Raw genomic sequence first — 23,202 nt, 5'->3', positions numbered from 1 at the left:
GAATGAAATTTTAACGTGGCTCCATGTACACCCTCTGACTTATGAAAACTAAATCTGAATCACAAAATGGACCCTCTCTATTTTGAGGCAAATGTATAGGATCTTGATCCTCTATCAACACCACTCGTGACTTTATTTCTATGCTTGCCTCTTTTATAAAGTTTATGTGAGTGCTAGATATGCCCTTGTACTTTTTTCCCTCTTGGGGGGGGGGGGTTATTTTCTTTTTTACCTCCTATTTAATTTAGATGTGATGCAGGATCTTGTATCTACTGTAATTTAGATTTTCAATGTAGAGTTGATGGGACTTCTTTCAAAGTCATTTTCTTTCATTCTTTATTTGACTGGAAGCATGCATGGGGAAGTCTACATTATGATTCTTCTCTGGATTTCATTGCTCTTTTTTTTTTTTTGACTGATTGTTAATTGCTGTGAGGATGCATTATAATCATCTTGTGTGTTGATGCTTTGAGCGTTTTGTAAAAATTTTATTATTCTTTAAGAAATATGACACTTTCAAGCTTTTTGATGAATTCTTTACCTTAGCTGATTACCTGTGGTCTTTCTTGGTGTTTGTACAGCCTGTATTTCATTCTTAGATTTACTTCTCAGGTTTCTAGTACTGGTTTATTACCAGTCAGTTAACACTTGGGGAGGTTGAAGGGTGTGGCTTTCATCATTTCTTGTCTAGTCAGTGGGTTATGCCCTTGTGCTCTTTTATTTTTGTTTTCCTTTCATTCATTTACTTACCAAAAAAGATGGAAAAACATTCTGCAGGGAAGTTTCCTCAGATAGTTTGCCAGTTTTAAGGGAGGGAGAGAGAAATTCAATTGTGAACAGCCATGAGAGGACAGAGAAACCTTGCACTCCAGAAATTCATAAAACGCAAGATAGATCTCCTGTAAGTGATGGATTAGTAGGGGCTTTTGGCAACAATACAAGGAGTGTTAATACCGAATCACTCAAGCAGAAGAATAATAATGGAAGTTGCATGATTGGGTTGTCTGGTTCTCTTACTGGGCCTCAAAGTAGAGATGAGGATGAGCGTTTCATGGTTACCTCCCAGAATGGAGAACAGTTCAAGAATATAGCAAATACTATCCAGGTTGTGACTCAAGAAGAAAATAGGGATGTGGATTTGTCTTTCATGGTTCCCTCCCAGAATGGTGGCAAGTGCAAAAATATAGCAAATACTATGCAAGTTCACAATCAACAAGAAAAGAGGACTAATTGTGTGGAAGGTGATTCGAATGGCTCACCTAGTATTGTCAAGGTTAGGTCACTTTATCCACTTAAGTTACTGCCTTTTTCATTTTTTCTTTAAATAAAATTTATTATGTTGTGTTTTTCTCATTCTTGTCTGCCATCCATAACTCCTGTTGACTTTTTGTTTGTGGAGCCACAAGTGCATAACTGCTTATCAAACATAGCCACTCTGATTATCATAAGTCAACCTTAGGTTGATTGTGTTTAGTAACCTGAAGTTACCTAAATATTAAACCAAGTGACTTGCAAAAATTAGTTGACGATTCTTAAAACTGCTTATCAGACATAGATACTCCTCCTTCACGTGTGGGCCTAAACAGCCTTATTAATTGGGGCTCAATGCTTGGGAAATTTTTAATTGGTGGTAAGAATAAGATGGAGATAGGGTTTAACTCAAGACTTCATGCTTTGATACCATAATAAATTACCTATTCTTCTTCTTGTATTTTCTGGGTTTGCTCTATGTTCTTCATGCATAGAGTAGCCATTTGTATATATAACATTCTTACTTATCAAAAAAAAAAAAAAATGCCAAAATTAAAGTTGATAGTGAAATGTATTATGTAAGGAAGCTCCTTGTGACCCAAGTAGATTTCTAGTATAGAGCTTCAAATTGTTATGACTAAATTGAGAATACATGTTAAAGAATTTATTTTCTGATGTGCAAACGTGAAGAAAATTTTGTCAATTGTACTTTTATTGTTCAATTGGATTTGCATTTTAAGTTTAGTATTTTATTTAATTTTTTATAGTCAAGATTATTTTTTTAATTAAAAAAATTTGGACTTGCCAAGTCAATTAGACTCATGGTTTCCTAAGTAAACTAATTTAGGGTTTACTTTTAATAGTCTTTATAAGTGTGATAAGGTACTCTTACAAAAACACTTTATAGTTTGATTTACTGATAAAATCTCCCTTCGGATTTTCTAATGGTTTGGTTTTGACTTTAGCCAACCTTAGAAGTTGACTCCTAGAGTCTAGGTCATCTATTTCTTCAGTTTTATTGTTGCATCATTTTTGTCTTTTCTTGTATCAAATTTGTTATCCAAGCTGAATTTGATCCTATTTGAATCATCTTTGTGGGTCATGGACAAAACTGTCACAAATCAAAATCCACCGTACCAGGTACACTACCAACCACAAAAAAAAAAAAAAAAAAAAAAACCCTAGAACTGTTAGACCATGGTTACCAACCACACCCAAAAAAAAAAAAAAAAAAAAAAAAAACCCTAGAACTGTTAGACCATGGACCTTTTTTGTTTTTGAGAGATTGTTTTTAACCTATGACGTCCATTCTTGATGATTGCTTTTTATTATCAAATCAAAACACCAATTGGTTTTTAGTTTTTTTTTTTTTGATAAGTAAAAAGATGTATATTCAAAGAGCTACCTCATGAAAAACATAAGGTAGAGCAAGGAGTACAGAGAAGGAAACAAACAAAAAGAAAAGACAACAAAACAAACATAAACCAACAAAGAACTAAGTACAGAGCAGAGAATTAAGGAACAAAGGGAGAGAGTCACTAGAGGTGATTCCCCAAGCCCTAAACCAATCAAAGAGGGAACCACTAAAGAAAGCGAGCAACTGGTCATCGGATTTGTCCGTATCCTCAAAGGTTCGCCAATTCCGCTCCCTCCAGATACACCACATTAGGCACAAAGGAGCTAAATTCCAAATGCTAGAAGAGTGCTTTCCAAACCAATTCCACCAACCAAAAAGTGTATCTGCAACCGATCTTGGCAGAACCCAAGAGATCCCAAAAGATCTAAAAACCAAGCTCCACAGCTGAAAAGCTTTTTCACAATGGAGTAGCAAATGGTTCACCGTCTCCCCGTTACAACTGCACATAATGCACCGGTCAACAAGCACAACTCCTCTACGCCTCAGAATGTCCCCTGTAAGAATCTTCTCCCAAGTTGCAGTCCAAACAAAGAAAGAGACGCGCGGAGGAGCCTTAACCTTCCAAATACCTTTCCAAGGAAAGATAATAGGCAAAGGACAACGAAACTTATTGTAGAAAGAGCGGATGTCAAAATCCCCCTTTTTCGTCAACTTCCACCTCATACGGTCTCCAAGCTCAGATCGAGGTAAATTTGAACCCAAGGTACGAAGGAATTCATCCACCTCACCCATCTCCCAATCATTTGGATCCCTTAATAAATGAACATTTCAGCTTCTCCGAGCCTCCATCCCCAACCTTTTGAGAGACAAGGCCACCGACGCCTCTCTATTAGAAGCAATCCCATACACTATAGGGAAGGATAGATGGAGTGGTAAGTCCCCACACCACCTATCTGTCCAAAACTTCACTCTATCCCCCACCCCTACCTCAAACTGAATGCATTTACTAAACACCTCCCAACCTTTTCGAATACTTCTCCATAAACCACACCCATAGGCACCCCTACCCAGCTTGGAAGACTAACCCCCCCACTCTTCCAGTAGAGATTGAACCTCATATCTCTTATTTGACGATAAGAGATTTTACCAGTTGAGTTGATTAGAACTCATGTTAGCCCATGGACCATAATATGCAGAAAAATGACAATCTAAGAATTTTGTCAAGGGCCTCGAGGCCGGTGTCAAAGAAGGTGATGTGTCATCACTAAGGCCAAATAGACCCAAACAAAACCCAAAGTCAGCTATTACCATCACTTTGAATTTCACATTGTGACTGATTGTCGCAAGATTGTCTCCTAGCACCATCCAAAGCACCTCTTTGGTTCACGACCGGTCCTTGTGTGCTGCAACTTAAAAATTCATAGTTGCTCACTCCTTGTTGCAATGTGCCGTTGCTGAAGCCCTGTCAGGAGATTGCATCACTCATGAATCAGCTGTTGTCATGTTGTGTGGCCATAGTAGAGGCCTCCCTAACTTCTGGATCCCTAGCACTTTTTGGCCTTTCAAAATCCGATTTAAGCCAAATTGTGCCCTTGACCCGGCTAGTTTTTAAAAACCCAAGCCTTTCTTTGACCTAACCTATTAATTATATTGTTTTTTACCTGAACCTAAAAACCAACCTACGTATCCTAAACTCAACCTGGCCTTAAACTATCAAATGAGTCCAACCTTCTTATTATTATTGTTGTTGTTGTTTTTTCTTTAAAAAAAGAAAAAACCTTCAACTTGATCCAACCTGATTACAAAAAAAGAAAAAGAAAAGAAGAGATCATGCCGGATCAATGCTAGCAATTTATAGTCTATCATGGAGCAAAAACTAGCAACTCAAATGTAATCTATCCAAGGCCTAACCCAAGGAACTGTAACCAATTTTTAGTCTATTACCAACTCCCTCCCTTCCCCCTCATCCACCCTCTTGATGTAGGACCGTTAAGAAGTTCAGCACTATACTAGGTTTCTTGATGAATTCTTGAATAAGGAGTGATGTTTAAGAGTTTAGGTTAGAAGAGAATGAATGTTGACAGCTGTTTGGGGCTGAAACAGGGGATAAACAGAAGATAACATAAATAAAACACTAGGCAATCACACCTAGGTCTTCCTAAGCTTCACACCTAGGGTTCCTTGGCATCACACCTCGGAAAAGTTTGCATCACACAAACAAAAGCTGCTGAATTTTATTAATCAAAATATTCTGCTATCACATGACCACAAAAGAGCCTTTATATAGAGGCTATACTATAGTTATCCTTTTCCTAGTAGGACGTAGACTCTAAATAACCTATTCCTAGAATGAATAGGAATACTAATAATAATTAAATAAAAGACTTAATAATACATAAACATAAAAAAAGACTCACGGGCCTTTGGTACGGCCAAGGATAGCCCATTCCAGATTTCTAGAAATTACCAAATTGCCCTTATTCTAATAGACCTTAATTAAAACTAATCCAGCAGCTTCTCAACCTAAAAGACTCAATACTAATAACTAAAATGACCTATAAAGAAGGTCCGGCATCAAAACTAGATCACAATTCTTGAATTTGTGTATATTTAATATATTTTTTCCTTGAGCTTTTTGTTGTCCTCATCACCTCCCCATGATGCGATACTCTCCCACATTACCACAACCAACCAACAGAAATTCATTTCTGAGATCTTAACCAACAATAGAAAACAATTCATTTTCTTGAAAAGTGTTCCCCTAGCGAAAATGTCTTATGCCGAAAGAAACAATGTCTTTATATTAAGGGATCCTTTATAAATATGAGTCTAGGTGATAAATCTGTGTACTTTGATTATTTGATGCGGACTCACAAAGCCACAGACTTAGTTGAGCATTCCTTATGAGAGAAAAGAGGGAGGTGGGGGACTTGGGTTTAAATAAGGTTGAGAAAGTGTGTTTTATTGGTTGTAATTTCTAAAGGGAATCCAAAATTTTTTCCTGAATCTTTTAGTGATATTGTTGGTTGAATTGAGGTTAAGTAACATGTGGGAGAGGGAGGTGTAATGCTGATTGATGTGGTGTGATGCTGGAAGCCATGAAATTATCAGCTCTTCTCATGTCTTCTGCAAAAAACGACATAGCCTTTTGGTAATTTGAAGAGACTCAACATATGCTAATTGGCACTTGGCTCTTGTGCACAATAAATCATGCTTATGCCAAGAGCCTTGTAACTCAATTGACACTTGCTGTTTTCAATGGAGATATCTAGGGTTCAAATTTCCCCACTCCCAACTACTAACTCCCCCAAAAAAAAAAAAAAAAAAAATAAAAATCGTGCTTATATCTTTTTCACAACCTCCTTATAATTAATTTCTCCACTCCCAACTACTAACTCCCAAAAAAAAAAAAAAAAAAAAAATCAAAATCGTGCTTATATCTTTTTCACAACCTCCTTATAATTGTTCGATATTTAGTAGGAAGTACACATTCCTGTCTTTTTTCCTTCAAAATTTTTTGTAATTGGTACATGTCCAGAGGATGTCCAGAAAACATATATCTCCTACTAAGTTGTTTGTGTCATCCATAAAAGGGTATCATATGATAGGTGTTATGACCATTGAAAAAATCCGTACAGACAGCAGATGCTGCAAGCCATGCAACCAACCCAGTACAGCAAGCCAAGCAGCAGCAGTAGTTGTGGATTGGATAACCAACCAGCAGTAATTGTGGATTAGGACGATTAGCTCTGCATTATTTTCAACTGCAATCAGCTTTATTTTGTTTTTAAAATTCAGATAGTAGTTGGTTCCTAAATCTCAGGATTGGATTGTGATGGGGCTATTTCATCTTGAATATTTATGTATGTTGAAAATTGTGAATGGAATTAAGCAGATAATTCCAATCCTCAAGTTTTGCTCTCCATTCTAGGAGGAGAATGGCCTCCCTACCGTTCAACCAGCCTAATATTACTGCATAATTTCCCTGCAACCATGCTAAATTGCCTTTCTAAGCAACTGTGTTCATAACAATAGGTACAAGTATTAAGATATTTAGCTCGTGACAAGGGTGACGATGTATAGATTTTGTAGATTGATAAATGCATATGTTATTCCTTTTAGTGTCAAGAAGCACAAATGTAGGTTCAAGATCATGTTTACGTACCTTGTATAACTATAACAAGCTTCTTTCTGCTTTCTTTAGCTTTCCTTTATAATCTATGTAATATTATAGCCTTCATGTTGGCAGGATGATGAGATGATGGGTTTGATGACGAGTCCTTGCGTTACTGAATGCGGAGGTAAACAGATTGCTGCTGGAAATAAAATCTGCAACAATATCTTGTCAGTTCAAGGTGGGAGAGGCGATCATGCTGTGGTTGCTTATCAATCCACCCCATTAGATATTGACAGATTGAAAAATACTAGTGTGCCAAAGCAAGATGAACGGTCATGTGCTGCTTTATTGCAAAATTCTACAGTGCCAAAGCAAGATGAATTGTCACGTGCAGCTTTATTGCCAACTGCTGTAGTGTCAAAGCAAGATGAACTGTCATGTGCTGCCTTGAGAGTTCTTCTTAGAAAAAGGGATCAACTGGTATTATTTTGATCCTTTAACTTGATATAATAGCAATCAAGATTATTACTTGCTAAAAAAAAAATAGCAATTAAGATTATTCATTTTCAACCATCACACTTACAGAGAGAGGAGGGAGGGATCAGTACTTTGTGAATTATTGCATATCTTCTGTATGTGATAAGGGTGGTAGTGTGATGCCCGTATGCATGCAGTGGTTTGTTACCAATTAGGTGACAAAAATCAGTGACATCTACTAAGTCTACAATGGTATTTTGTAACTTAAATGCTTTGAAGCTTTGTAGATTGGATGTTATCAATTAATATTGATTGGCTTTCCGTTTGTAGAGTTTTCCAAAAGGACTCATTGGATGGTATTTTGCTTTTGTCAACCCATACTGACATGTCATATTTGCCTTCTAGGGGTTGCTTGGTTTTGACAATAGCTTCATTCTACTTCAAAACCCTGGGAAGATTCACACTGTTTTGATTTTTTTTGCTTGTGTTTGCAGTCACTTCAGCAGCGGAATATAGAAGATGAGATTGCTCTGTGTGATAAAAAAATCCAGAAGATTTTAAATGGTGTGATTTCCTTTAAGCTTCTTTTTTCCTCCTCCCATTTATGTTTTGTTTTTTGCATTTGGGGCTTCATATTTTATCTAACAGTTTCAATTAGATGCTTAAAATATAAGAGAGACCCTAACTATAACAAGCACTAAAAGTTGACAGTTCTGGTGTAGTTCACTGATTATGGGATGAAATTTGTAAGCCATATGGACTCATGGTTGTAACTTGGAGTCACTATAGAAAATCAAGACCTGGGATTTTGCATCAAATTAAAAAGTGCCTATCAAATGTTATGCTGGGGAATGTCGCTTCTTTGTTATTTAGCTGGAGAAATTGGTTTGGGAACATGGTATGGATATTTGGAATATGGTGCAAGCTTGTTTGATGTGGCTGGCCGCTGGTATGGAATGAGCAGAATCAACGCAGTTTTGAAGACATGGAGAGCTCCTTGGATCAATTGAAAACAATGTTTGCTCGTACCCTTTTTGATTGGTCCCCAGGTTTGGGAGCATCTCTTTGGCATCCAAAGTCAAATCATAAAAAATATGACTAATCTTGCCTTCATATGATAAACTTGTATGAAGTTAAGATCTCAAAACAATTGAATTTTACATCAAAAGAGAAGGAAAATTCTTGTAATAAGATTTCACTCCTGCGAGCTTAGGATTGCTGGTGCTTGTATTTTCTAGAGCCTATCCTTACATCTAGAAGTGATTGGGCCAATGTAGCAATCAATAGAGAAACATAACCTATTCTTATGTACCGTGTTTCTTATTATAATAGGCGGTGAAGATGATTTGGCCTTGAAGATAGAATCCGTCATAGAAGGTTGTAATGATGTATGCCTAAGAAGTATTACCCAAGAAAGGACTAAGCAGCAACTCGAAGGCCAGCTTTCACCTCAAACCTTCAAGAGGAAACGATTGTCAGAGGCTGTTCTCAGTATGCAATATCCATGCCAGGCAAGTTTTATCATTAAATTCTTATATAGCTTTAAACTCTTGGGGGTTCTTCTAAATTTATCACTGAGCACTGATGTATATATGTTGTAACACCTTATAAGGGTCAATTATCTTTTTTATCATGCAAACGAATGTCATTCTTGGACTTTGACATGAGTGTCAATTTGGTCTTTGGACTTTTGATTTGAACAATTAATTTGGACATTGGATTTGTAACAAATCAAATCTTTTGTTAGTATTTTCCATCAAAGCCTAACAGATTTAGTTATGCGATGTGCACATTGTAATAATGACATTTTTGAAATTATTGATAATGTGGTAGAAATCATGTGCATATCATGTCAATAAATCTTTTATGCTTTAATGGAAGACATTAACAGAAAGTTTGATATCCCACAGACCTCTTGTCCAAGGACCAAATCAGAGTCCATGGGTGATATTTGTAGAAAACCCAAGCAAATTTGATGGAGGTTTGTCTTTAATGATATATAGATGTTTTCTTGGTTGCAAATTAATTTGTCTCGGAAAGATGAAAATGCTTTGTTACTAGCCACAATTGTTTCATTTAATAAATAAATTTGGCTATAAAATATTTTATGGTTTGTGATTGTGTTGTCCCACTTGCCTTCCATCAACATCAAGCCATTATTGGCCAGTTAGGATGCAATCTATTGCAAACCTTACCAGATGCTGGACATGTAATTTGTTGCAACTGTTGAAACCCATCAGTCCCAAAAGCTTAAGCTGTTGGGAAATGTGCAAAATGTTCCACACACAAAACACCCTACCCTCCCAGCCACCCCGTTCCACATGTAGGTCTGAGACTCTGAACCACTAAATGGAAATGGAAATAATAATAAAGGTAGAGCCAAAACAAAAACTTTTGGGGCACCTAAGATTCAAACATAATATCTCCTAAACCCAAAAAAAACCCCAACAAACAAGTTGCTACTTTGTCTCAAGCCAATCATCCCAAAGCTTTAAGTTTCAGAAAAGTTGGCCAGTAATGTGTGTTAAATACTAAGAGCAACAATACCAAACACAACATTTATATCTTGTATAGTTAAATGCCCCAGTATTATACATACATATAGTCTTAACAAATTGTCATATCATGCTGCAACTTCCAACAGTACTGAATTGAGAAAATGTGGATTTAAAGAAGGTGGTTATGCTATATATATTTGTTTAGTCATCACATAAATTTAATGTTGTGACTGATGCAATGTACTAATTTGTGCCCTGGGACTATGTGCTAGAGGGTCTTATGTTATGATTATTACTCATTTATGAAACTATCACTCATTTTCTATACAAATTTTGGAATAAAGATGGAGATTCTAAGCATCATTTTTATTATTACTTTTTTTTGTATTAGATACTCTTATAACAACTTGTTTACTTTGCCAGGAATTGGATAGGGTGTGTAATGAGAGCAATTGGGTGTTGCCAACTTACTGTGTATTCACATCAGATGGTAAGATCATCTAAGTTAATTTTATATTCTAAATAACTGGGACCTAAAATACTTGTGATATGCTGTCAATGAAGTACTGTTGGCGTAGCTGTTTATGTATTTCATATGAAACTGATGATTGAAAATGTGTAATTTATATTCCAGTTACTAGAGCATTGGATTGGTCCCTGATCATCCATCAAGTTCCTCATTACTTTTCTAAGTTTCCAACCTTTTCCTTTTTGTTAATTTTCTTCAAGTTTAAAACTGGCTATTCTAAATGTAGGGATGTTTACCAATCAGATTATACCATTAGCTGTTTACAAAAATGGTCCTCACAAGGATTTCTCATGTCTTGTATTTATTTTCAAAATTCCTATAAAACCTAAAATATGTCGCCTTATTATGGTATTTGCAAAATCCTAATGCATTGAAATTTGCTGCCTCATTATGCTGTATACCATAATCCTAGAGGGAAGAGGCTAATCTTGAGAGATGATTTGAAATTCTTGATAGTTTCTGTATCAATGTGAAATTGGCCATGGATGTCAACTTTAAATATATTCTTGATAGAAAGCTTTTCTTGTGGCAGTATCTTCACTCCTACTTTTGCTGTCATTTTGAGAAACGCATCCAGTGATGTACCTTAAATCTAGATGGCCATTTAAAATTTATAATGCATATACATATCATGCATTAAAAAAGTTATTGTTACTCTGTTTGCTGTTTGTAGGTGGATTCAGAGCCAATGTCACTGTAAATGGGGGCGATTTTGAATGTACAACAGGTGGCGACACGCGTTCCAATCCTCGGGAAGCAAGAGAATCAGCTGCTGCACAGATGCTGGCCAAGTTACGAGCAATGGCAAGTTCAACCCCATAGCTTTTAGGTCTTTTCAATTACAAGGAATAGGAAGGCATGTTAGCTTGAAATTCATACCATATATAAGGTTCGTTTTGAGCACTAGGATGGGGAAAGAAAACGTATGCACAGGGTTCTTATGTTACCATGTTATAGACGTCAAAAGCTCAAATCTTTGATGTCTGGGCAAACAAGATACTTAAAGATATTAACTACATATATAATACCAATAGGTTGATTTCACTGATCGGTCCTTGTAAGATGTGGTACACAAAATTTCTGAGAAAGTGGCCTTAAATCTGTGTATTCAGTCCAAAGGAATATAATTGAACACAAGTCAGCATTTTGGGTTTTGTTCGGATATATACGTCCTGGATTGGTTACTTAACTATGGAAGGTAGATGGGTTCATAATTTTTCATCCCAGTCTATAACTTGTGTCGAGCTACAGTAGTCTATCAATTTAACTGGTTAAGAGGGGCCAATAATTCATTTGAGCTTCATATTATTATTGTTGAAGGTAATGTGGACCTTACATCTATGTTGGGTCCTCTGTGGTTCTTCATACCAACTGTTCCATATGTAGGAAATCTTTGTAGTGTGAATATAGATGCCATGGAAGATTTGGATGAGATGGAAGTCCACCTCAGATCAATTGACTGCAAAAGAAATTTCTGCCTCCGTCTCTCAGTAGCGTATTGCGTGCTTGTGCAATTATGCACGTGTGCCCCCAATTTTTATTATTTGAGTATTGCGCCTCTGTTTGGGCGTTTGTACACATGCCTATGACAACGATCAACTCATGGCTCTGGCAATTGATTGCTTCTACCTTTTATTCCATTCATGCCTCTGGTGTAATACACTATGTACTAGGTCAATGCGCCAAGTGGCCCATAAACTTGGCATACATGAATTGTATATTTATTTTAATGCACTAAAGGATACACGCTTGGGCTGACAGTATACCATTCTTTTGATGATCTGGGGTCTTATTTAATGGCTTCTCGTGCTTGGATACAATAAAAGCACAGAAGATAGCTACGTCTTTGAGGAATGAATGCATTCACAATGATAGTTTTCACGGCTTCCCATGCATGGATACAATTAAAGCAAAGAGAATTCCCATACCTTCGAGGAATCTCAGGGCATTCACAACGCCAATTTCTTAAAAACCTTTCCGAACAGCAGCCCTAATTGTGACATAAATCCCTTAAAGAAATGATCTAAAACACTATGCAGATCCATTTGCTACAAAACTGATTGGTGGGGAAACATTTCCCACGTTGAAATAATTGAAAGAGAGGGAGAGAGATTGATTTCACTCAATGATTTTTGCATTGAAAAGAAAATCCCGACTTTACATTGCTGGTATCTTTTGGTTTTTTGGATTTTTTTTTTTTTTTGGTTTAAAGTTATAAAAAAATGTAAACGCATTAGAAATTTGCCTCATCCTCAGCAAATTTCAATAAATACCTCAAAATTGAAGGCTTAAGATCATCTTTTACTTCAGCTTTGGTTTCAAAAACACCCTTCATTATTCGTGTGTAAAGCCTTTCAAGCTGTGGAATGCTGTAGCTAGCGGTATGCTTCACGAGAAGCAGCTTGACAGACTCCACTTGGTTTGAAATATCACCATCAGACACTACGACATCTTCAGATCCGCTCCCATCCGCATGACCAGAAGCTTCTCCAGAAGTTTCATGCTGATTACCATCAGCAGATGAGGTTTCTGGTCTTTCAGGATTTTCATCATTTGTCTCAGGTTCCTGGGATGACTTTGGCAGTTGTGAATCTTGCTGCCGTGACTTATCTTCTACTGTTGAAGCTGATTGTCACCAAGTACAATATCAAGATATTAAGTTTTCTATCTGATTCTAATAGAAATTTAAACATGAGAAATTCAGACGTTCAGAAAAGAAACCAGAAAAAGATCACTCTGGCAATGGGCATGTTGTGTGCGGTGGGTGTGTGACAGAAAAAAAGAAACTACAGTGATGCTGTGATGGTAAGTACTACAGTAGGCCTTTAATTTTTTATGCATCCCCTCTCAGGTCAGTGATGTACCAGAGATTGATCCCTAAGATGGATTTTATAACACAAAAACAATTTAGAGGGAGTTGAAATCCATATGCATCTGTGCTAACTCCAGGGAAATTCGATGAGGTTGTAGGAATTAAATACAATTTAGACTTGTTCCATCTATGCATCTCTTTCATGATACTAACAAAATTGATGTTAAAAAGTGATGCTAATAAATATAATAATCTCTAATGTACCAATGTATAAAAAAGAAATATGAAATGATAATCACAACTTAATAAATATACAATCTCTAATGGACCAATGAACTCTAGCCAAGTGGTACCTCCTCCCCTTATAAACAAGGGTGGAAAGTAAGGTCATAGGTTGAAAATCCACCAAATACATGTATAAACTTACCGGTAATAAGAAGAAAAATCTCGATCAGGTCACATGCAGTTTTAGTTGAAAGTTCTGTTACTTGAAAATCAAAACTAATTCAAAATCTAGGTCAAAGATTTATACGAGTTTTTACAAGGGACTTATTGCTCACTGCCCATTTTATTTGAAAGTGTGTTCCAGTTGTGTATGATTTTTGAAAATTTTAAACTGCCCAATTTCTTCTATTGCATATTCCCCAGTACATATATATGAGCCTTTTTAGAAGACAGTACAAAATGGTACCTAGTAAAGGAAGATATTGCGTTAATGGTTTTTTGTTCTTACAGATAAGTTAGAACCATTAACAGAAACTTTGGTCCATGTTACAACCAGGCAAGGTATCTGCTGTTTTAGCAGTGATTTCATTGAGGCATGGTACTAAAAGCATAACTACTACAAAGGTTTTAATACCTGCATGGGCAGCATCAGCATTCTTCTTTGGCCGTTTCAGTGCCTCATAACTTTGATCTAGATTAACCTCTGGTTGGACATTACGAAGTCGTGCACTCACTCTGGTAACAGTTCCCAGCTGCACAACAGGGTTAGATGGGAAAGTAGAACCTGCCATATCATCTGGCAAATGCATAGGACCACCTTGGGCAGCAATCTTGTCACAGTATGCAACCAATGCAGGGTCCATTTGTGATAGCATTCCGTGCACCTGAGGGGGAAACAAAACAAAGGAGCAACTTTATGACATGTGACTGAGCACCTACAACTCAAAAGCAATGAACAAATAAACTTACTGCATCTCGAAGTTCATAAGCTCTACTAACAATCCTAGCACCGTTATAATCATCTCCGTTGTAAGCCTGAACCAGAGACAGCAGAATACATCAAATTGCCATATGATAAAAATTGTAAGACAAACATCAAAATGTAATTACAATAACTGTTTGAGTTGATCTATGTGCAACATGTTCTTAACGAACTCAGAAGTACAAAAATGCAGTAATCAAGCCACAAAATACAGTTTATAGCACCCTGTTTATTTGGTTGAACTTCAGATATTCAAGGCAGTTACATGTAATGACTAAACATGAACTCATTTGTTAAAAAAAAAAAAAAAAAACAATTCTCAAGTAAGCTTAATGCAAAATTTTTGGCAACAGAAACAACAGTGAGATTCAATGCAAAAGCAACACCATAGAACACCCTACTTCATGAAAGAACCAGCATCCCAAACAAACAGTGAAGCTAAATTCCTGGGTCCTGCCAGGTCACTGGGTAATGAGTGGGAGTTGATCAGCAAATGCTTTCACAATCTCCTCAAAAAATCTCACACTCCACCCTTATAAAAGTGAAGGTCGGTGCGTGAAGTAACACTTATTATAAATTAATATTATTGATAAATTACATGCATCAGCATAAGTTGTTACTTCACTTTAGCCTAACTTCTGGTTGTTATTATTATTTTTTTAACCAACTGCGGGCCAGAAGCTTCGTCAAACTCTCTGAACTCACCACTTAAAAGAGCAGAGACCCTGACTGGTTATAACCAGGTTTCTGTTAATGGTTTTGTTCTTACAGATAAATTCACAACATAGCTAGCCTATTGAATATTATATGGGTTTGACTTTCTACATTGCATGCAATACACAGACAACTTGGTGACGTAATAGGGATGTCAGCACAATCAGTTTATAAGCAGGATTAATTGAAACAGAACATTATCACTTATTGGCATCCTACAAAATATTTATTTTAAGAAGCCATTAAGAGAACAATTATTACTGAATTTGGTTATTTGGAAATACAAAAAAAAATTCATAGAAATAAATGTTTTTCTTTTAAAGCAACAAACAGCATGATAGTTCAGTCAATCACATGCAAAAAAAAAAAGTTCCAAAAATCAATATCTTACTTTGCACTGTTTGTGTGGTAGAAGAGAACATACATATTTTAGTACAAATTATTACCAACATTAACAATAATGTCAATAACAAAAAAGACATTACTTTAGCAAAAATCTCTTAAAGTAATATCTAATTTTTTAGAATTAACTTGTACCAGGGTTTTTAAACCTAGACCGGACTGGACGGTCTGACCAGGTTAACTGCAAATCGGCAATGAAGCCAGTTCTTTAGCTTTGAAAATGGGATCATTCACTTTATGCTAGTGAACTGTCCAAGCTGCCAGTCTGACTGGCAAACTGATAAACCATTCACGGTCAGACACTTTGGCTAGGTCTTAAATGTTAGAAAAATTGCAATGGCAGGATGGGGTTTCGAATCTGTGACTTGTTCTTTAAGGATACTACACGCTAAACATCAGGCTATACAACCAAATTAATGAACACCTAGGATGCACGGCCACTTCATTTGGGGTGTTGTATCCATGCTGTAACAATGTCCTATCTGCCATATCGTGTAATAATTTTTCAAAAATTGCTTGTGTCGCTGTATTGTACACCTGTAACCATGCATCCTAGCTGAACACATACAATAATTATAATTTTATTTCAATTCAACACCTTTCTTAGACCTTGCTAAATGAGTGCCACACCATTGCCCCTATTCTTTTTTATCCTAACACACTTGACCATCCCAATGACAACAAATATATTAGTTAATTAATGAACAACTAATATATTTATTTTGAAAATGATAGTTTTAGATTAAGCTGCTTGGTGCTTGAAGGATTAATAAATCCATTATTTATTTATGCTAGTTTATGCTTTATTATTTTTTATTTGTCTTACAAAATTTTTGAAAATCATTTGAAAATTATTTAAATTTCTTTATATATTATTTTCAGTCAATTTTGCTTTTTTATTTTTGTTTTTCAAATCGAATCCATTTATTTGTATTACAATTAATTATGACGTCATCACATTTCAAGTTCCAGTTGAACCCCAAATCAACCTTTAAACCTCCCCTTTCTTGGTTCTTTAAATGGTTTGGTTTTTATAACATTGTTTGGTACAATTGCTTGTAATAATATTTTTTAAAATATCCCTTAATTAATGATGTATTTAGGCTTTCTAAATCAATATTCTTTTGGTAGGTATTTTTATGAAGAGAATCTGTCATTTGAGATCAGTGCTTGTGTAACTCAGCAATATATATATTTTCAATTTTTGTTTTTAATTTAGCCATATATGATAATATGAATATACACAAAGGTGTTTTGAGGTCTAACATAAGAACTTCCCTGTGTTAGGTTATAACTCAATCAAGGTAGCGTATGAGTTATGACAGGGATAAAAGAAATAAAATGGTAACTTTTGGAACATAAATGACAATTACTTATACACTCCTATATGGAGCAATGTTACTGCGAATCCTAATATCATATATGTGCAGGCTGTAAGCTAGTGCTAAAATATTTTGGTGCTTCAACTGGCCTGTACAATTTCCTATTACAACAATATACAGCATCTAAACATCCAAACATTGTCCTGGTCACAATGAGAAATTTCAACAAATATTTAGTTACATGCAAAAACCATAGCAAAGAACACGCACCTTTGCATTGGAAACAATGAGATCTACTTCTTGCGCGAATGTTGAACATGTAATATACTGCCCTGAATCAACACGTTGAAGCAGAGTAGACATGTCCAGAGGGTTCTGGATAACTGAACGGTAGTTTGGAGCATCCTCATCCAAGACTGGAAAATGGAAGGCGCTAAACCGTTTATCATACAAAACCCTGCAGACACGTGAACAAAAAATATATAAGAGAGAGGGAAAGATTATATAGAAGATTTCTGATAAAATAGTATGACAAATTTAAATAGGTTAGGAGCTCATATGTGTTGAAGTGGGTTGAAATATCCCAAACTATTAATTGGATAAGAACACAAAGTTAAAAACCAACATAATTGTGCACTGTTCATCATTATATTTATTGGATAAGGACACAGTGTTAAAACAAACGTCTTGCCTCATAATCTGACACAAAATGCAACTAATGACAAAACCAAGAAATGCAGTGATATCAATTAAAGAAATATACTAATCCTTATGGAGTGGACTAGGGGTAGAAAGGACTGTCTTACCGGTTGCAAACATCTCTTAGGCACATTCGCAATCGGCGAAGGGCATGCTGCTCAGCTTCTACCTTGGCTTTTAACTCAGAGACCTTTGGACCACTTGCCACTTTTGGTGCCTTAGGAAGTTCAGTGAGGGAGGCCGACTTGGGCGATTTTTTTGCTGTGCCCTCTGACAAGACTGACAGAGCAGCTTCAATTAAGCGGTCAAAGAACAAAGATCTGTCTTCAGCAGATGGTTCGCTGACTTGGTAGCTGGCCGCCAAAAAAAAAATAATAATAATAGTAATAAACATAAGAGTATAAAATTAACTTAAGGCATGAAAAGCACTTCGGATATGATAAAATTGACTTCACAATTTTTAAGTTCAATGCATCAGATTTAGAAAATATTAACATTGGCCAAAAACACTAAATTGAGTAAAAACCGTAGTGCCCGTCTAGTAAGCATTTGAAAAATATGCATCAAAAGAATTAGAAATGACAGAGTTGGAATCTGCAATATAAAAGGACTATTAAAAGAATTGAAATCCATGATTTTTTACCGTGACAATCACCAACATTTAAAATAAGTACCAGAAGAGTTACGAATATCAGTATTTGCAAAGAGCTTTCAAAAAACAAAGGAATGCATACACATAACGGAGAGAAAATATTGAAGAAGGCACATCTTCAATTTCAGCAAGTGGAACAGAGGCTGTTCCAAGTAATAATATAGGTAAGTCAGAAGGCAATTCTTCCAGCAAAGTCTGCAGGACAGCCCTGAGCTGCTCATGTGCCTGCAATATCAAGTCTATTAAAATTAGACAGCAGAAGAGCAACACAGAGTATATCAAGGATTTTTGAAGCACATTATAAGAATAAAAATGAATTTTGAGCATGCAAAATTGCTTATTTAGCACATAATTCACATCAGATGTGCAAAAAAATCACTCACATTCTCCCACCAAAGGTTGAACTGAGGTAAATAGAGTATTGATGGTGTTGTTCTCCTTGCTTCACCGAATATATGTACCAGTGCCTCCTCTGGGGTCTTTGCACTAGGATCTGAAAGAAGAGATGGAAGTCCTAGAGAATGAACAGGAAATTTCTCCATTTCATGTAAAATTGCTGGCCCAATATGATCCTGTTAAACTAAAGCAGTAAGTATATTTAGTTTGCAGTTCGCATAGTGGCAATTTATCATATTCAATAAGTTCCATGATATTTACCAGCCCAGTACCTTCACCACCATAAACTAGAAGTCGAGGCCTGTAGACAAGAGGAATAGCAGAACCATAGGAGAGCATAGAAAGCTTGGTCAACTCTGATGACACTGCAATTGGAGGGAATATATCTGATATAGTATTCATGGCTTTCTGAAGATGTCTTTGTAGACATGGTGCAACTACTGAAGACAGCGGCCTAGAGTGCACAACAGCTCCTCGGTGAGCAGCTGGGGTAATTGTTGACATGGCTTCAACAAAATGATACTTCTCAACCTTTACTGAATCAACATCAATCACAAATTTGTCATCACTAGTGTAAACCTGAGGATATTTTTCACGAAAAGCACGAATGGCAGCTTCAGTGCACAGAGCTTTTAAATCAGCACCACAGTAGCCTACACAACTAGCTGCAAGTTCCAATTTTAGCTCCTTTGAAGGAGGATGTTTCCATTTGCGAGTGTGAATGTCCAAAATTTCAGCACGTGCCTCACATCCAGGCAAAGGAAAATTAAATTCACGATCAAATCGACCAGGGCGTCGCAAGGCTCCATCAATGGCATCAATCCTGTTGGTTGCTCCGATTAAAACAACTTGTCCACGAGAATCAAGACCATCCATTAAAGCAAGCAATGTAGATACAATAGAATTATGAATTTGCTCTTGTTTGCTAGATCTCACAGGAGCGAGTCCATCTATTTCATCAAAAAAGATGATGGAAGGCTGATTCCTTTGTGCTTCCTCAAAAAGTAGTTTCAATTGTCTTTCAGCCTCACCAACCCATTTGCTTAGAACATCAGCTCCCTTACGCATGTAAAAACTCACTTTCTGGCCAGCCTTTGACGCAGCACAGGCTAATGCTCTGGCAATTAACGTTTTCCCAGTGCCAGGAGGACCACATAACAATACTCCTCTTGGTGGGGTGATGTGATAACTTGCAAAGAAATCTGGATATAATAATGGAAAGAAAACCATTTCCTTCAAAGCATCAATATATTCAGAAAGCCCACCAATATCATTAAAACTAACACTCTCATCAACCTGTAAAGGTTGAATGTCTGCCCCTCCCTTTGAGCTCGGCCCAGCCGTTTGAATCCCAGAAGTCAACGTAGTAAAAGCATCACCCTGATGACCCCAACCTGATGCAGCAATATTCAACCCCCATGCTGTTGTCCCATGCATCTCTAGTCCCCCAAGAAGCCAAGGAGGCCCAGATCTACTCCCACCTCTCCCCCAGGGAATTGCAGGGCCTTGGTCCAGCTCATCCACAAGAAGAGAATCATCAGAATCTTCTGCTCTCGTCATACGATGACGCTTATGAACTCTTGATCCACCCTTCCTTACATCCCTACCAACCTTAGTCCCCATTCCTTGGTGTAATACTCTTCGAGGAGATCTAGGTCTTGGCTTACCTTCTTCCATAGACATAGACAGCCGTCGTACTTCTGCACGATTTCGGAGATCGTATCTCCTCCTTCCCTCTTGTTCTTCTTCACCCTCTTCATCGTCACCATCATCATCTCCTTCATCTTCACCATCATCCTCATCTTCACCCTCACCTTCATTTTGACCATCATCTGCGTCATTATCGTCAACATCATTCCCATTTTCCATGTCATCTTGACCTGCCTTCTCTAATGAAGTACCTTGCTCATCATCAGACTCTAACTCCAACCGTTCTCTTGCCATTGATTTAGAACGACGAGGGCGCAGTCCTTCACGCCTAGGTGCTGGTTTAGTATCCACAATCTTCCTACGCTTGGGAGATGATAAGTCATCATGACTCATACTATTGTCAACCCGGTTCCTCAAACGTCGAAATGTGGGTCTCTGAAACAAAACAGTGCAACGTTAGTCCCAAAAAGAAAATTTTGTATGGTACCGTTATATTGTTGAAGATAAAAACCCTAGCATAGCCAAGCTAATAACTAACTTCCACAAAAAAATTGCATGTTGGTAGAGTAATAGATCTCACCATTAAGTCTTCATCCTCTGTTCCAGAACTATCTGTGTAATCCTCGAGATTTACAGAAACCCTTCTCTTTCTTGTGGAACGCCTAAGGTTGGTTGCAACTGACTGCAAATATGAGCACCAAAAACATATATGAGAATATGAAAATGCTTGAAAAATCTATGGAAAGGGACCACTGTTTTGATCTAATTTGCTTTAACAAAAGAGGACTTATTTCTGGCAAAAGCGTAAAAGATGATACATCACAAAACCAATGACTGCTAACAATTAAATTTATGTCTCTCTAACTACAAATTACAATCTGCTATAAAATAGTTATATAAGCAAAAGCAATTATATCTTCACTACCATACGAGGAAAATTCTGAATATTACATAAACTCATGCTATCATTGTGTTGAACCTCCATGAAAGGATTTTAGTTATAATAGAAGCAAGAAAGTTAATAATATAACTTTTGACTTTTGGTGCATTAACAATGCCTGTGTTTTCCAACTTCATGTGTTATCAACAGGAATGACAGCACATAATTTGAAAGTACGAACATGAAACTCCAACACAAAAAATCGCAAAAACTTACACCACACAAGAATTCACAGAAATTTCCAATGCAGTTTTCTCTTCTTCTTCTTCTTCTTTTTCTTTTTATTTTCTTTTATTTATTTTATTTTCATTATTAAGATATTAACAGTTTCTAATGACACTACTGGCTAAGACTATCACATTGCAATTCATCAAGTTGTCCCTTAAAAACGAGTGATGCATAACCAAAAACTAAAGAACACTAAAGAAGAAGAAGAAGAAGATAAATTATACTTTTCATCTCCGAAAATTGGTGTTTTTAGTCCCTCAAATTTAAAAAGTTAGGATTTGGTACCTAAAAAGTTAGGATTTTGTCCCTCCATCTATTTTTTTGGTTTACGTGATTAACAGGCTGCTAAGGCACTCTATTTTTTAGGACGTAATAAGGTACCAAAATCAAACCAACCCCATAGAGGGACAAAATTGTTGCCCTTTTGAAATTTCAGTGAACAAAGTTGAATTTTTACCCCAACTTCATGGACCATACGTACCCTAAAAAAAAAAAAGCTTCACAATATACTTTGTACACAATAATTCCAATATTTTACCAAAATGCTCTAACCAACTTCCTCCTTCCACAATAACAGAATGGAGAATGTCGCCATGAGTTCAAGACACACTAGCATTTCGCCAATGAACTCAAGCTGTAACACTCCGTTTGTTTTGATGCAAAACCTTATGTGAAGATACTTTTCTACGTTTTCATGTGTTTTGTGGTATCAGAAAAAAAAAAAAAAAAAAAATAAGGGTCAAAGAAAAACTATTTCTTGACTTCCCTTATATCTGGAAAACAACTTTATCTCACCCCAACCTAAATAAGGGAAGTCAAAAGTTAGTTTTCCAACTAATTTTTAAGCCTGCTACCAAACATGGGAAAATGAGACACTAATGTCGAAACAACAAGACAAAGGGCTTCAACTTCAAGACTCATTATGTGCATGCATTTTAAACAATTCTATAGTTGGGTCATGGGGAGTTTGAAATTTGAACTCTTTAGACGTCTTTTGTTGGTAACACTAGGAGTGGTGCCAATTCTCTTCAATACACACTTAATTAAAAACAAACAAATACAAAGGCTTCGAAAAAATCGATAATCAACAATCAACAAATAGAAAGGAAGGAAGCACTGACATCTTTACTGGGAGTGCGAACACAGAGCATTTTGGCAATCTGAGAAGCGGCAGTCCTGGTCTTGCTCTTGGTCTTTTGCTTCCTGATGTTCCCTGTATAGTACAAATACGCTCTGCCGTACATCTTCGGCCTCCGCCGCAGCCTATCGCTCGTTCGCACCGGCATCGCCATCCCCTCCCCCGCCGCACCGCCACCCTCTCCATCCCTTCCTCCTCCTCCTCCTCCTCCTCCTGATTTCTTCGAGTGCATACCAATTCCAATTTTCCAACCCCCAAACCCAAAAAACAAACACGAAAAAAAAAAAAAAAACCACAAAAATTCTAGCTCCACTCTGCACCTGTATATAACTGTAAAATTAACGGTCAATTGCAGAAATCAACAGGAAAAAAGTGCATGCAGTGTAAAACTCGTGAAGGGGGAAGGGTATAAATGGAAATGTGAGTTTTTTATTTCTGTGAAAACGCGAACGAATTTTAAGCTAGCTGAGTTGATGAATTTTTTTTTTTGTGTTTGAAAAATCATCTGCAGAAAAAAATTTGATGATCGTGAGAGGAAGGAGATGGAGGGTGGAGATTTACCTGATCAGAGACACGGAGAGAGATCTAACGGTTGAAATTTGCAGAGAGAGAAAGAGAGAGCTAAAACCCTTTGGGAGTGAGGGAGAGGGGTGGAGGTATATAAAAAACCTAAAGAGAGAGAGAGAGAGAGAAAGTCGAAGGTTTGGGTTTGGGCGATTGGGTTTGGGTTGGGTGACTCAGTTCTGACTCGGGGGTGAGTCACGAGTTCCGAGTTCGAAGTTCGAGGCTAAGGAAAAATGGGACCCAGGCAGG

At 36.8% G+C, this 23,202-nt stretch overlaps 2 protein-coding genes across 5 annotated transcripts in view; one reads left to right on the top strand and one right to left on the bottom strand.

Annotated features, from left to right (window-relative positions):
- Positions 1-11,393, top strand: part of LOC111996255 (uncharacterized) — a 19,788-nt gene extending 8,395 nt beyond the window's left edge. The window contains exons 5-10 of the mRNA XM_065762078.1: positions 778-1,273; positions 6,858-7,205; positions 7,697-7,766; positions 8,535-8,713; positions 10,124-10,190; positions 10,903-11,393. Coding sequence (XP_065618150.1) covers positions 778-1,273; positions 6,858-7,205; positions 7,697-7,766; positions 8,535-8,713; positions 10,124-10,190; positions 10,903-11,051 — 1,309 coding nt within the window. The 3' untranslated portion in view covers positions 11,052-11,393. The remainder of the gene's footprint in view (positions 1-777; positions 1,274-6,857; positions 7,206-7,696; positions 7,767-8,534; positions 8,714-10,123; positions 10,191-10,902) is intronic.
- Positions 6,851-23,202, bottom strand: LOC111996254 (ATPase family AAA domain-containing protein At1g05910). Of its 4 annotated transcripts, none has more exons than XM_024028203.2 (12): positions 22,951-23,202; positions 22,373-22,719; positions 20,664-20,765; positions 18,695-20,518; positions 18,421-18,609; positions 18,120-18,262; positions 17,493-17,738; positions 16,957-17,143; positions 14,236-14,301; positions 13,901-14,150; positions 12,503-12,854; positions 6,851-6,937 (listed from the first exon to the last, which is right to left on the bottom strand). In XM_024028203.2, the coding sequence occupies exons 2-12, from the start codon at positions 22,619-22,621 to the stop codon at positions 6,895-6,897; spliced, it is 3,651 nt and encodes a 1,216-aa protein (XP_023883971.2). In that variant the 5' UTR covers positions 22,622-22,719; positions 22,951-23,202; the 3' UTR covers positions 6,851-6,894. The 4 variants fall into 4 exon arrangements, with proteins under 4 accessions (XP_023883971.2, XP_023883972.2, XP_065618149.1 ...); XM_024028204.2 differs by having other exon boundaries at positions 22,373-22,709; XM_065762077.1 differs by lacking the exons at positions 6,851-6,937; positions 22,951-23,202 and adding an exon at positions 12,180-12,219 and having other exon boundaries at positions 22,373-22,709.

The sequence above is a fragment of the Quercus suber genome, unplaced genomic scaffold, assembly GCF_002906115.3.
Source record: "Quercus suber isolate HL8 unplaced genomic scaffold, Cork oak 2.0 scaffold_441, whole genome shotgun sequence".
NCBI lineage: Eukaryota > Viridiplantae > Streptophyta > Magnoliopsida > Fagales > Fagaceae > Quercus > Quercus suber.
The sequence above is the reverse complement of the archived record's forward strand: the minus strand, read 5'-3'. Positions and strand labels throughout refer to the sequence as shown.

Excerpts from the sequence above, each read along its gene's own strand:
- LOC111996254 (XM_024028203.2), bottom strand. The coding sequence starts at position 22,621 with ATGCACTCGAAGAAATCAGGAGGAGGAGGAGGAGGAGGAGGAAGGGAT. Across the intron at positions 18,610-18,694 it reads GTGGTGAAGGTACTGGGCTG|GATCATATTGGGCCAGCAAT; the intron begins GTAAATATCATG and ends TTAGTTTAACAG. Across the intron at positions 14,302-16,956 it reads TCATTGTTTCCAATGCAAAG|GCTTACAACGGAGATGATTA; the intron begins GTGCGTGTTCTT and ends TCTCTGGTTCAG.